Consider the following 15,002-nt stretch of genomic DNA (forward strand, 5'->3'; position numbering starts at 1 on the left):
CAGAGCTGGCTGCATGTGGGGAAGCACAGAATTGAACCTAGCTCACCAGAGTCCACACTCCTAACCACTACACCAAATGGGCTTCTCGTTGAAGTTCTGGACCCAGCATCAGAGGCTGTTTACAGCAGTGTACATGCACACTAGCCAGATGTTGCTGATGGTGCCCATGGCACCCTTTTCAGAAAGTAATAATCACACACAAACAGATGTTTTTCCCAAGAAAGAGGAGTGGAAGGGACTGAATTTTGTTTTCCAACTGAAAACCTGAAATGTGTGTTTATTGCTTTGTGAAGAAAGCTCAATGTACTTGCAAGCTCAGCAACCAAACTGGAAAGAGAAACAATGTGTGCAAGACTCCATTGTGCACATGGTTTCTCACTGTGCGCACAGAAACCCACTTTTGCATATATATGGCTTCTAGCTGGATTAGGGCATTAGTCTGCAGCAAATGGTAGGACACATGCAGAAGACTCCCTGAAAAAAAATGCAATGGCACAAAGCCAGCCTGCCTATAAGGCTTATTCAGGGAAGTTTTATTGGTAGAAATAAAATGGCAGTGGAAGGTACCTTATTCTTCCCCCTAAACAAAACATTCTAAGGCTGCCATTTCGGTTTACTATTCCACACTTAAGATTTTTATCTGAATGTGTTAAGTTCTTCAAGTAAATTTCATTCCAGTGCATTCAGTTCTTTTACAGATGGTGCAAAGATCTTTGCCAATATGAATGCATATTTAACAGTTTCTATTAGCGGAAAGTCTATTACTGTGCCTTCTTTTTATTACTTACCATTATAATATTTTGTTCCATGCTGTCTCTAAAACTCATTGTATTTGCTAGCAAGTGATGAAAAGTGCTCATTCAGTAAATAGAGAACCATTTTATATAATGTTTATTGTGCAGTCTACATCTAGTGAAAAGTACAGAATGATAGAACGTTAGTTCATTTAGAGGAAAAGAATCTCACAGATGTTAGTAAACCCTGACAAAAGTATTTTTCTTCATCTACTTTTACAGCTGAAAGCAATGATGGCTACCATATTATTCTGAAATGACCACCATCTGTTGGGACTTACAGTAGCTTTGTACTATGATGCCAATAACCCAAATCACTGCAACCAAGACTTGAAAGATGGCAAACTCATTTGGATAAAGTACTCCTGTTAACTGACTGCTGTAACAAGAAAAATAAAGCTTCATAAATTTCAGAGTATTTGGGAACTGGCAAATAGCTTCAGAGAGTGTGATGAATTTTCTACTTTTTAATGGTACCAGGACATTTTTGGTTCTTTCTTCAAAAACCATGTGCCTTGTTAAGGGAATCTTAATGCATTAAAACCCCCAAAAGCACTTCTTCCAAACCACCAATGTCTGGAACTGAAGACTGAAAATCATCGTCCTGGGCTACTGATATGGTTTCATAAAGCCCCTTATCTATTCCCTTCTCTTGTCTGCAGTTAGTTTATATTACCATATTTTGTTCTTCTCAGAGCAAAAGTACTGTCTTTGAAATACTGTCCTTGAAATTCCTGGAATAAGTATACAAACTTTTAGGGGAGGGTGCTTTTCTCTTGAAGAAACCGAAATATGCAGTACTGATGTTCTTGTCAAACCTACATTAGTACGTTGAGAACATTATTATAATATATAACTTAGTACACAAATGACTACAGTTCAATATACTGATGAAATTTCAGAAGATAAGTGCCTTAGTTTTTGAACTATTGCAAATAAATCCTGTTTTAGAAACAACTGCAGTCTGCTTCATTCTGAGGCATTGAAGCATATCTTAGTTCTTGCAAAGTGGGAAAACAGACTGAAATATATAAGTCAAAGTCAACATTTTGGGACTCAACGCTATAGAAAGATAAAAGGAAGATTTAATAATGTGGGCTTAAATGTCATATGCCATCTCAGCTGGGAAAAACCTAATTTTTTTGACAAGCTACTCAGACAAATATATATTTCTATAATGACATATAAGAAGCAATACATTTGAATATCACTTATATCATCGCTATTTATAGCAAGGCTGCAGTCCTGTGCTAGGCCCATTTAATTGACAGAGAGCCCATTTTGAAATCAATTGGACATGTGTTCAGATAAACACACATAGAAGCAAATATAGCAACCACAGAGAAAATTAGCTAACCAGACCCAGTTTTTAAAAACCTATATTCCAGTCCATTTCAGAAAATAGTGTACCCTTTAAAATAATTATATAACATTTAAGATGTCTTAACAGAAGATATGCGTCTCATTCAGAAATTTTCACTTGAAAATAAGGGTCTTCAATAAATAGGTTTGCAGAAATTAAAAGTAGTTTCAAGTGTTTCATATGTATGTTTGCTTCTTGATCCCTATATATGTTATTTTTCAAACATTTATTTGATGCCAAAGAATGTGGGGCAAGAAAGGAGCTATAGGAGTTGGATGCACAAAGACCTTGTCCTTTTTCAGGAGCAGCTTGCTTGGTAATTTCCCAGGTTATACTCCTGCATCAAATATCTGAAGATGTCCTGTATTCTGCTGCATTTAACGGTACTCAACCGCACCAGGTCAAGAGAGCGCTGATAGTTACAGAAACTAGGTCAAGCAGGAGCAGGGATTCTCAGATCTCCATGAAAAACTGGCTTTCCCCTTCACAGCTGCCTTATCTCCCTACTGATCCCAGCTTCCTGTCTTTTGTCGGCTGCCACCTCCCCATCAAGGCAACATTTGGGGTTGTCATGGCAATCCAAAATTCTGACCAATTCCAGTAATTTAGTTTGTGAATCATCAGCATGTGAATTATTGTTTTAGCCCCACTCCAATTTTTAAATAAGAATTTTCTGCAAACCACCTGAGGGATCCTTTGGTTTTGCAGAAGCTATGGAGGTCTGTAAATACCAATGCAACCATCATGACTACCCCTGATAACTGTAGCCATACTTAGATATTGTTTGGCTCATAATTGTGAAAGCATATATTGCAGGAGTGGTTTCCCAAATATTTCAGTTGTTTTTTTTTAATTTCCCTGAGTGCAAAAATGGAAAACCTTTAAAAAATTTTGGTCTACCAAATCTACCCTGATTCCTGATATCTCCAGTACCTGGCTGGAAAGGTTTTCCCTTTTGGAAAAGATGAATGTACTATTTTGTTTCCTTGCACAATCTACAATATGCTACCCTCAACAGAAGTGTACTCGTTTACTTTATCCCCCAAACTCAGTTAGTCCAGCAGATATCTATTGCTGAAAAATACATGTGCAAACACGACAGGAGGATGTTTACTTTCTGCCATATAATTGATTTGACTCATTTACTTCTGTGGCAGAAAGTTATAGGTTTTGTGATGGACATTTAGTCCATAACTTAGTGTTTTGACCAGGAGCCTTCTTCCAGAGTTGTTTACCTCATATCATAGTAGCTGTCAAGATCGTGATATTGCAAGAAGGAAATGTGGAGAGCTGGACAAATGCCTCCTCCTTTTCATCCATTTACAAAATACTCAGTCATCACTGGAAGCAATTGTATATGCTATATGTTAAAATTTCATGGCCAATGAGATATGTGCCATTTTCACTAGTATATACTAGGCATTGCTTGTTCATTTTTGAGAAATGAATTCTATCCATGCATCTCATTAATATTATCCTTAGGAATTATCAAGTATATATTACAGAATAGCAAAGAAAGATGCTGGCATTCTTAAATCATCTGTAAAAAACTACAAGTCTTAAAATACAGAAAGTTCCATAATTTTGGGAATCATTAAATGTGCATTTTGAATCCGGCAATAAAATTATGGTGATTACTTCCACCTTTTCTTAAGGACTATGAATACTGGCTAGATAAAAATGACGCATAAGCTAATATGCTCCTGTTGCCTTCACTAAAACAGATGGGGAAATTATGACTGGATAATTCAAATATGAGTGCTTATTTGTGAAATATTCACTAGTAAACACTTCAGGATTTTTAGTTTTTCTACTAATGATTTTAGTTGTGCTCCAACCTAGCAGTTTTTTAATGGTTGCGGAAAGTTTCATATTGCAATAGTAGGGCAGTTTCCCCCACCCCCACCCAGATTACCATCTGAACCTGGTAATGAATGAATGTCACTTCATAAGACTTGGTCACATTCTGTACTCAAAAGCCTTCAGTGGCCAAAATGTGTTTGAATACTTTGATTCTGAGTGCCTTCTCATAATGTGTCTAAATGTGTTCTTTTGATTGTTTTCTCTCATAATGACGATGTCAAAATGCGAGGATTTTTTTTTTTTTTGCAGGAGAGAGTTATTTGTGCAAGTGCCTTCTTTTCATGTTTTGCTAGCTGACCTGACTTTAAATGGTGAAAATTCTTTTCTGGTTAAAATCTGCTTGAAGGTCACAGGCGTAGTACTTGTATGTATGAGCAGGGTGCCTGATTTCAGTCCGTGCAAAAGCTGTCTTCTGGGCAATGACTCCCTGTTGGAGCATTAATGATGCTGCATGTATGTAATTCTCATGGCTGGAAGCCTACATAGATCAGCTGGGGCTGCAATTGCAGAGCCAGTCAGTGGGTGTGGAGACTCTGCCATTCCCATGAGACTCTGCCAGTGAACGTTGGAATTGTAGTCCATGGACATCTGGAGGGCCGCAGTTTGACTACCCCTGTTCTAGTGGTTTATCAACTGAACAGACAAGCTCTTTGTTTTACTTGCTTAGCTCTTGTAGAAATCAAAGGCTTGGAGCAGGGGTAGTCAAACAGGATTCAAACAGGATTCGCTGGCAGGGGCTCATGGGAATTGTAGTTCATGTGCATCTGGAGGGCCGCAGTTTGACTACCCCTGGTGTGGACCATGGTCAACAGAACTTTGGCATGGTCAGTTTTAATGGTGTGGGTCCCTTTTTAGGGAAGATGAACTATATTCTGCTGCCGCCTTTAACAGGTAAGAGGTGCTGTCCAACATCATCATGCCTCTCATTTGTCATTGGCATACTTGAGTGCTCATCTTATGTAGCAATACTCATTAGATTGGGTCCTTGGTGTATATCTTGTTGGCTTTATCAGACCTTTAAGATGAAGGAAGTAGTATTACACCTCCTGATTAGCCCTAGTGGGTATGGGTATCCAGAATGTATATTATCATGGTTTAAACATATATTTAGCACGTGTGTAATGGCTTCAACTGGTTATATTTCACACTCACTCAAAACTATACTTTTTTACTGATAAACTGAAGCTTATGACATATTGGTCGATTAAGGTAGGTTTTCAAAAATAAATTAGACAAAACTTGGTGTATTCAAATCCCACTGTGGCAGTAAGCCAGGAAAATTATTTTGCTATTTGTATTTTATGACTTCTGAACTTCAATTCTTGTGGTCCATGAAAGGAAGACAACAAAAAAGTTAGAGGTGAGGTTTTTTCCTGGCATTTTGTGCTCTGATCACCTCCTAGACAGAGAAAAGTCAGCTCATTCTGTTTTCATGGTAGTACTCCAACTCATGCTGAAATCTAGGAGAAGGCGCAAATGCCTTTTATGGGGATCTTCTTCAACTTATACATAAAAAATGCCTTGCTTGTGCCTCAAGAAAAGCAACTTTAAACTAGTGCCTAGCATGCTGTGCATTTCAAATGTATTCTCTTTTGCTGTTAATTTTGTACCCTGCTTTTAAAAAGATATTTCTTTAATGTGATTGGGGTAGGTTTCATTGTCTTTCAATGGGCTCAGACTTCTGATGCAACTATTTAAATTAATATGCTTAAATGAAGGGTGAGTGAGATGTCTCGACGGGAGGCCAAGCATAAGAACTGTGAGTGATACTGCCAGACCTTTGTTTTTATATATGATTTTTTAAGAAATCCTGCATATTTTGCACTGGCCATTGTACAAAAGAAAAAAAAATAACACTGTATCTAGAATCTGTGTTCTTAAAAAGATGCAAATAAACTTGTTTATAAGAAACACTTGTACTCTTGAAATTAATGGATGATCAAATCCATCCATACCTGAATGTGGCAAACTGTAAGTGTTCCTTGGTTGACTTTCCCCTTACTCTAGCTCCAGTCTGCATATTTTCTTCATAGTCAAGGCTCTGCAATGATTTTGTCAGAAGCAGGCCTCTATTTAAGCCCAAAGTACTTAAAGTTCTGGAAGTTGTGTGGTGCAGAGCTGCACGCCTGCCATGTTCCTATCCTGTGGGGGTCTGATGCCCATAAGCAACGAGTTCTCTTCAGCTTTGGATAACATCTTCCCCAGTGCTAATCTCCACTTAGTCTGTTCTACTGGTCCTCTTAAGACCCCATGTACCTCTCTTACCTGTCATTGTCCCCTCTTACCTGTGGAAGTGATGACAAGGTTGCTGAAAGCTCTGCACAGTAGAGAACTTAGGAGAACTGATGATGTGGGTATGAAATACGAACTAACATAGGCACGTACTTCATCATCTGTTATCTGATACTGATCTTAGCTTCCTCAAACGTGTTATGAAGTTTCTAGTTTGTGCCTGGAGTCTCTCCATTCAGACTCCTCCATATGTATCTCCTGGCCTACTACACTTTCTTGTGCCTAATCTTACTTGCTCAAGACTTCTAGTCCAGCCCCCTGTCTAAGTGTGTAAGCTCTTCACCCAGAAAACTGCTTATGGATCACATTCATGTATTTTCATTTCTGCTGGAAGGAATACAGTCCTAAGCAATCTTAAATTCTCACTTAGGTTATTAATTTGCTAAATCTGTAACCTGTCAACATGACTTGGAGAAGATTAGTTTACACAACTATAAATATTAACAAAAGCACCCCGGTTACTAAGCATAAAAACTGAGCACAGTAAAACCCAGTCCTGGTCTAGCAGCAGACAATAATGGTGAATGCCAATTTTGACAACTTTTGCCTCCACAAAATGGACTTAGAAATAGTTCAGAATACTATGGAAGTACGCCCAGTGTCCTTGCCAAGCTTGAGAACATTCAAAATATACCATCCAAAGCCATGTAATTGGATTAAGGTTGGGTAGATTTTTTTTTAAATCCTTCATAAAGAAGAAAGCCAAAGGCTAAAGTTAGAACAACTAGGCCAAGTTTTTGCACTAATCTGCTTTAAATCTTTACCCAACAAACTCTTTTTAAAATTGATTTTCCACCTTGCAATAAATCAGTGTAGCTTTTCATTTCAGATCAGCAATGCACCTTCTTAATCAGCAGTACAGGATCTGTACAAATGTACCTTACAAACTGAATACGCTATTTTTCTTTTGTGAAGTGAACCTACCTCTCAATGTATTCAAAATATTTGCATGCAAATGTATAACTGACCTATTAAACAAAACCTATTAAAAGCTGACAAGTGAACCTCTATTCAATGCTGCTGTATAACCACCAACCATTTACAGGTATTATCCATTTTCATTGAGATTAGTACTGGAGAAAAGAGAATACATTTATGTTTCAGAAGATTACAATTGGTCTTTTAAAAGTGCATTAAATGTAGGGGCACTAACAAGGTATTTTTGATCTTGCTGTCACCCTGAAGGAGACCTAGAAGCACAGGGTTTCTATGGGAGAGATTTTTCTGGATTGCTCTATTAGAGAATAGATGTGAAAAGGATTTGCTGATGACAATTTGATGGCCAGTGATTTATAGGATAGATGATCTTTTAAGAGACACCAAGCAAACACACAGCATTTGTTACTGGTAGCTATCGTCTTCTGACCCATAAAATGCAAAGCAGGTACATTCTGTGTACACACCATGCACACTGCAGCAATATATATTAAGTGCTGGGGCCCATCATAACTTCCTACAGCACATATCTGCTAGAGGTACCATTTAAGGAGGACAATTATTTCCTCACCTTCACATTGGACTGAATTATGTGACTCTCTTCCTTGTCCATTACTGAAGAGTCAAAATCCTATCAGGATTAAGATGCTTTCAGGATTTTAAAAGCCAAACAACATTAAAGAAGTAGTAGTAAAGCAAATTTAGTAGTAGTAAAATTGAAATTTAAGGATAATTTCCTGTTGAGGCGTATCTCAGTGAAATTAAGGTTATCAAGGCAAGGCCTGGTGGGCTCCCAGAATCACAATTTATCTCCTTACTACAGAGAGAGCTCCCCTGGGGGAGAAAATGACTGCTTCGGATGGTGGACTCTATAGCATAACAATCCACTCTATGGCATTACACCTCAGGCTGTCCCACCAGATCTCCAGAAAGTTCCTAAACTGGGATTGGCAATGCTAGGTAAAATGATGGGCAGGATATCTGGAGAGCACATTGTCTTTTTGTATATGGACAGTTTGGTACCCGAACAGCAAAAAAATGTCACTAGGAACTGGAAAGACCTCTTAGGGTTCATGGGTGCTTTTAATTGGCTCTGCTCCTTTTCATAGAACGGTAGACTGGAATGGGGAAATATAACAGTGAAATTTCTTCACATGAAATGGATACTAGTGGAAAGGTCTGTCTGATAAACATCTCGGCTTAGCCATGAAACTCACTGGGTGACCCTGGGCCACTGTCAGCCAAATCTAACTCATCGAGTTGTTGTGAGGAAAGCACACAGGTATGAGTGTGTAAAACAGGGGTGGGCAAACTGTGGATCTTCAGATGTCCCAGGACAACAAGCCCTTGTAAGCATGATGGTGTAAAAGCTTAATTTTAAATATGGCCATTTTTGATGAAAAACAGCCTTCAGTCAGTCTTTTATCGCACTGCAGTTTATCCGTTCATAAATTTGTATCAAAAAGAAAACACTCTTCAGCTGGGTCATGAGGTCACCACACAATTGTAGCTGAGAATATACTCTCTGGAGTATTTACTGATGTAATGCCAGGGGTCCCCAACCTTTTGGCACATTGGGGCCACATCTTAAACCAAAATGTAACAAAATCATTAACCGACTTATTTAGATCAAAAGTAAACAGAAGGAAACATGGAGACCAAAACAAACAATATTGCTATTGTCTTTTTTGCAAGAAAGGGACAGGATGAACAGCAGTAGATGGTGCCTCTTGAGGTAGGAAGAACCGGATGGGTCTGAGGGTGATAGCAGCAGACAAGCAGGTTAGAGGGTCACACAGAAAGAGGTTGGGGGCCGCATGTGGCCCGTGTGCCTCTGGTTGGGGACCCCTGCTTTACACAAATTCAACCCTTTTCCACAAAGGGAATTTTCCCCAACTCACTGCTCCTCCAGTGATGGAGCAAATTCCTGGTTCCACTTGATGTTGTCACCAGGCTGGGGTTATTCCTGGCCTGATTCAAGCCCTTGATTGCCTCACATTCTCTTTTTTGCCCTGAGTGCCAATGGGGCCTATAATGGGCCTGGGCCGTCAAGAAGGGAAGAATTGGGCTGTCCCGGCCTGACTCCTTCCCACCTGCAACTATGAGTACAGCATCCCGGAAGGAACAAAAAATGTCCCATGTGGTTTCACCACTCTGCACAGTGTGGCGGAGCTGCCTAGGGAATTTTTTGTTTGTTTAAGAATGTGGTATTGCATCCCAACACAATACTGCACTAGTAAACAACAAAAAAGGGGTCCCTGCCACCCTGCAGCATAGTGGAACCTCACTGCCTTGGCTCCCATGCGTGGCAGTTGAGGTGCAATGGACCAAATGTTCCCTCTGCGTGGAAGCCCGGCACTCCGGATTGGGTGTGCAAAAGGTCTCAGAGAGGACAGGTATCAATAGTAAGCAGCCTTCACAGCAGTCTGTTCAGTCTACTTCTAAGTACTGGATGCTGGAGATAAATTTGCTTCAAGATCTTGTTTATGCATGTCTTGGAGAGATCTGATTGCCCACCGGATAAATGCCCGGGCAAACAGACTACAGATCTGATCCAGCCACTACCATAGAACAATTTATTTGTTCAAGTAAAGGGTACCAAATGTTGGAAAGAAAACTTTTCCCCTAAGACCCTGTAGAGCTGATGTCAGTCAGATGAGACAATATTGATCAGATAGAACACAGGTCAGATTCCATAGAAAGCAGCTTTGCATGTTCCAGTACATGTTCATGAATGCACTACAATGTTGGTCCGCAGCAGTTCACTTTCTATATAACAGCTGCTTGCAAATTAATTTGAACACAGTAACACAACTTCGTGCTCTTTTGATTGCAAAATGTTGAAATGTAGTTCTATCTGATTAATGACAATTATTACCTTGAAATTAAACAGTGATTTTAAAAATTCTGTGTCACTCAGGTATTCTAAAAAGAACCCATTTCAGTTATCTGAAATTCATTTTTCCTATTCGTTTCCGCCTTGTTTGTTTCTTAAGTAGGAAATTAAATAAATACTATTTTCCTTTTGGCATGCAAGACCTGTTCACCGGAAAGGGAAGCAGGATAGAATGTCAATTGCCTAAGGTACATTTTTTTGCTTATTAAGTTATTTAATCTGTACATTTTGTTCTTGTTGCACTCCAAATGTAAACTTTGTCTCTGTCTTACTTCAAAATGTGCCCATCCCAGTGTCGTGACCTGGTCGGTGCCTGACATATTTTGTTTACTAGTTTTACAAGCTTAGACTTGAAGAGGGATATTTTTAGACAGGGTGAAGAAGGGGGTCTTTTGCACTGTAAACTACTAATGAGCCATAAAAAACTAGAGCCCCAAAGCACCACTGCCTTTGCTAACTTTTATGAACTTTTAAGCAAACAGGCTTGTTTAGCTCTTCACATACGGAGGGAATCCCCCTCTATGTCCCTGAAGTCAAATATTTCCATTGGCAAACTGCTTTGTTGATAACTGGAGAGGGTGAGCTATAACAAATAAAGTGTGTGTGTGTATATATAATTATAAATGTTGTTCCCAGTTGCAATGTATGGCTGTGAAAGTTGGACCATAAGGAAGGCCGAGCATCAAAGAATTGAGGCTTTTGAACTCTGGTGCTGGAGAAGACTCTTGTGAGTCCCTTGGACTGCAAGGTGAACAAACTGGTCAGTCCTAGAGGAGATCAGCCCTGACTGCTCCTTAGAAGGCCAGATCCTGAAGATGAAACTCAAATACTTTGGCTACCTCATGAGAAGGAAGAACTCCCTGGAGAAGAGCCTAATGCTGGGAGCGATTGAGGGCAAAAGAAGAAGGGGACGACAGAGAATGAGGTGGCTGGATGGAGTCACTGAAGCAGTAGGTGCAAGCTTAAATGGACTCCGGGGAATGGTAGAGGACAGGAAGGCCTGGAGGATCATTGTCCATGGGGTCGGACACAACCGCACCTAACAACAACAAAGAGTTTGAATATGCAGAGAGATGGAAGCACCATGCTGCTTAAAGAATAAAAGAATAACATTGTTTTTATTCAGAAGAGAGACATTTGATCAGAGACCTAACTGTTAGTTGTTGTCTGCAGTCATTCTTCTGTTCAACTGCTGTTCTGTAGGGAAGCTGGGATGAAATATGCTCAAATAAGCAAGAAGTCTCCTGTTGAGCCAATTAAGACACTGGAAGAAATAATTTGAAAACCATCAGGAAGTTCCTATCCTAACTATGGTATATATACATCTCCTCCACTGCCCCTTGCAGGATACCCTCTATATTCTGCTTAGTTTTGCACACTGCAGGTCTTACATATCACAACAGATAAAACATCAGATGTCTAATTATCTGAAAGACTCACAATCCCTGTCTTTTCAGTTGGCTCTGAGCTTGGGCCTTTAACAGTAGCTTGACATGGAAAATCAGCAACAATATTTTCCCACCATTTAGCTCTGGAAACATTATAAGCAAGTAAGCAACCAAAAACTTCAAGAAAAGCTTATCCATGTTTATTTGTGAAGAAGCCCACACAGTAAGGATGAAAAGCTCTGGACCACATGGGATGCAAGAATAATTAATAAGGGAAGGGTTTGATTAATAAAAAGGTAGGAAGGAATTCTTTAAAACTAAGTAAATAGAAATACATTTCTTAGAATGCCTGGTAAATAAGGACAATCAACATGTTTTTATAATGTTATAGATAAGGCGGCCCCAAAGAGAACCAAGAGGGGTATTATTTACACAAGGCTGTGAAAAAGTATGTTATAGTAACTCTAGTTAATGGCTATGATTTTGCTACAGTTTTTAGTAAGGGCAGTGATTATTCATTTATTTAGATAATTTCTATGTCATATCAGAGAACCTTCTTGAGGTGACTTACTAAAACCTTTAAAAGCATAAAAATTCAGCCAAAGTATCAAAACAATCTAAATAGCTAGCAATTTTAAAATGAGGCTCATAAAACTGTTCTCAGGCTAGCAGCAGACTGTAAAAACAATTTTAAAACATTAGCTCTTTAGTTAAAAGTCATAGTGAAAAGAAATATTTTGGACCAACACCTAGAAGAAAGCCAAATAAGTGAGCCTCAGTAGGGAGGGAAAGGTGCCATGGCTGGGAAAGCCATGTGACATTGTTTGGCATCACACTGAAAAACATATTGAAAATGACCAGACTGAAATGAAAGTTACCATATTTGAAGCTGAAAAGAATGAAATAGCCACCCCTACCAGGGCGTCACCCCAAGGGTCAGACATGACTCGGTGCTTGCACGGGGGCTACCTTTACCTTAAGTCAAAGATTTCTATTCCCATTTCGAGTTGAACCAAAATCCCTTTGAATTTATTTATTTTATTGAAAAAAATTGTATTATGCCTTTCTGCTATTTCAAGAACCACCAAAGCAGCTGAAAATGCAAACATGCATGATAAAATCACATTTTGAAACCATTGAAATCAACCTCCCCAATGCACTTCATTGCAATGACTAAAAACAGAGTTAAAATTGATAAATACAGCAATTGAAACATTGGTTAAGAAGAGATCATCAAGGGAGTGCCAAACTAAACCAAAAGGCAACAGAATGGGATAAGCAAATCTATCTTAGGAGAGAGTTCTAGAACTTTGATGCCATGACCAAGAAGGCCCTCTCCTAGGTTGCTTCCCACCTAATCTCAGAAGGTGGGAGCAACCAAAGCAGAGCATCCAGTGATGTCTATAATGGTCAGGAAGGATCATAAGGGAGTACGAAGTTCTTCACATATGTTGGACCCAAGTCATTAGGGCTTTGAAGGCCAGCACATTTCTCCCATGGAAGTTCTCTTAGACTTCATCATTAAAACAACCTACAGGAGGACACTAATTTCTGACAGTGCTAAACCTATAACTTCTAGTCATAATTTACTGCTGAAAAAAATGGTATTATAGTTTTCTGCATTTTGTAGAAAAGACTATGAGCCCTGTAATTCTTCAGGGGAAATAATATTCCATAATATAATATTTAGGTTGCTACTTTCTAATGAGCATTTCTGCTACTGATTCTCCCTTTATCCTTTGCAAATATTAAGTTTTGCACTGGAAGAACAGGGAGTGTTTGTGTCAGGAGGCCCTCTTTTATTTATCTCCTACTTTTGACAATTTTCCATGTCCGCACTTGGTGGAAAAAAATGAGATTTTTTGTGTGTGCACTCAATGTCAATGCTAGCACAAAGTGACTTAAGGTGACAAACCCAGGAGTTTGACATGCTAGTACTCTAGACATAGCTGTCTCTTCTCCTCCAATTCTGGACTGACAGGCTGTACCTAACATGACCAACAAAAGAAGATAACCTTTACCCCCTTTTCAAAGTCATTGTTTCATTTTCAGGTACATACTTGTTTAGAACAAAAATTGCAGACATTTCTTTTTGGTGTCTCAATGTTCTCTTTTGCCTGAACTACCCCTCCCGAGTCCCTAGATTACTTGACTAAATCTCTAAGATTAATGGTGTGTGTCACTGATTGGGTTGGGTGGCGCATAAACATATATTTTGTACCATCAGAGCTGCATTCCACCCAAGGCATCTCCTTTTAATGTTCTGTACAATATCACCTCATTCAACCAACATGCTGCCATTTTTGTCATCCAAGTATATTAACAGCTCCACTTTCCAGTCATCCCAAAGATTGGACCAGGGAAGGCATCAGCTCACCAAATACTTACAAAAAACAACTAATTTCTTTTAGGGATCTTTGACTCTCTTTGTTCTATAATACTCATATTAGTAATGATTCCTTTTGTTTTGTGAAAGATCACCAGGCACATTTTTCCTGAAGATCAAATGAAATTTTTAGTCCAAATTGTCTCATGGACTGTTTATGCACTGGAGGTTTCATGCTGGGCTGCAGGCTGGAGTTTCTTGGCAGGTTGCCCCACCTCTTCCTGCACTCACATGGGGGAGCATTTGGCCCGGTGTGCTTCATCCACCCCCAATTTGTGCTCCTACATGGGAGCAGGGGCAGTGAAGTTCCCAGTGCGTAAACGGTCAAGCTGAAGTATTTGTTTGCCAGTGTCTTCAACCTTGCCCAGTATGCATCATTATATATGGGATGGGATGCAAACCTTTTTCAACCTGCTATGAATTGTGGAAAGGATACCTTCTTAATCCTCTTGTTACTTGTTTCTGTCCCATTTTGACCTGTGCTCTGGTCCTGGTGGGGGCCTGATAAACTTTTCCACATGCTTGACTTACTCCTGATTTTCTTGGCAGTCAATCCATAACCATCGAAATTGATCTGGATATGGTTCTTCCACATGTTTGCCCTTCTTGTGTATTTCACAGTTGTAGAGTTAGTTAATTTTCTTCAGCAAATAATGAGGATTTTCAAGGGAGGGTTCTTTTTTAATCGGTGGCATCACAACATCCCCCTCTTTAAAAGCACTAAAATATCAATATATCTCTGGGGCATTGTAAAAATAGGCTCAGAAGGTTCCCTGAATGCCCAGTTCTCATTTTAAAAAAATGTAAGTCTCTTATCATCTTCTCTGGCAGAAATATGCCTTTTCCCCTTAAGCTGCTAGAGACATTTTAAAAGCAAACTGGGAATTCAAAGAACCTGCTTATTGTCACAATACTCTAGCAACATATCAATATTTTAATTCCATCTGTAAAAAAGAAAAAGTAATCACTCACCTTCAGGCTAAAGTGAGAGGGAATGGTTTAACCACAGTCCAGTCACTGAATAGTGGGTTGAGGTCAGTAGGCCACAGAATACCATCAGAAACATGCAGGAGGAAAATGCCAA

General features: G+C 39.3%; 1 protein-coding gene across 2 annotated transcripts in view; it reads left to right on the forward strand.

Moving 5' to 3' along the window:
• The window catches only part of TFCP2L1 (transcription factor CP2 like 1), a 58,751-nt gene extending 52,820 nt beyond the window's left edge, over nucleotides 1–5,931 (forward strand). For both annotated transcript variants that reach the window (XM_077320543.1, XM_077320542.1), the window contains exon 15: nucleotides 1,017–5,931. In XM_077320543.1, the coding sequence (XP_077176658.1) occupies nucleotides 1,017–1,054 (38 nt within the window). In that variant the 3' untranslated portion in view covers nucleotides 1,055–5,931. The remainder of the gene's footprint in view (nucleotides 1–1,016) is intronic.
• The last annotated feature ends 9,071 nt before the right edge of the window (nucleotides 5,932–15,002 follow it).

Source organism: Paroedura picta, chromosome 2, assembly GCF_049243985.1.
Source record: "Paroedura picta isolate Pp20150507F chromosome 2, Ppicta_v3.0, whole genome shotgun sequence".
Lineage (NCBI taxonomy): Eukaryota > Metazoa > Chordata > Lepidosauria > Squamata > Gekkonidae > Paroedura > Paroedura picta.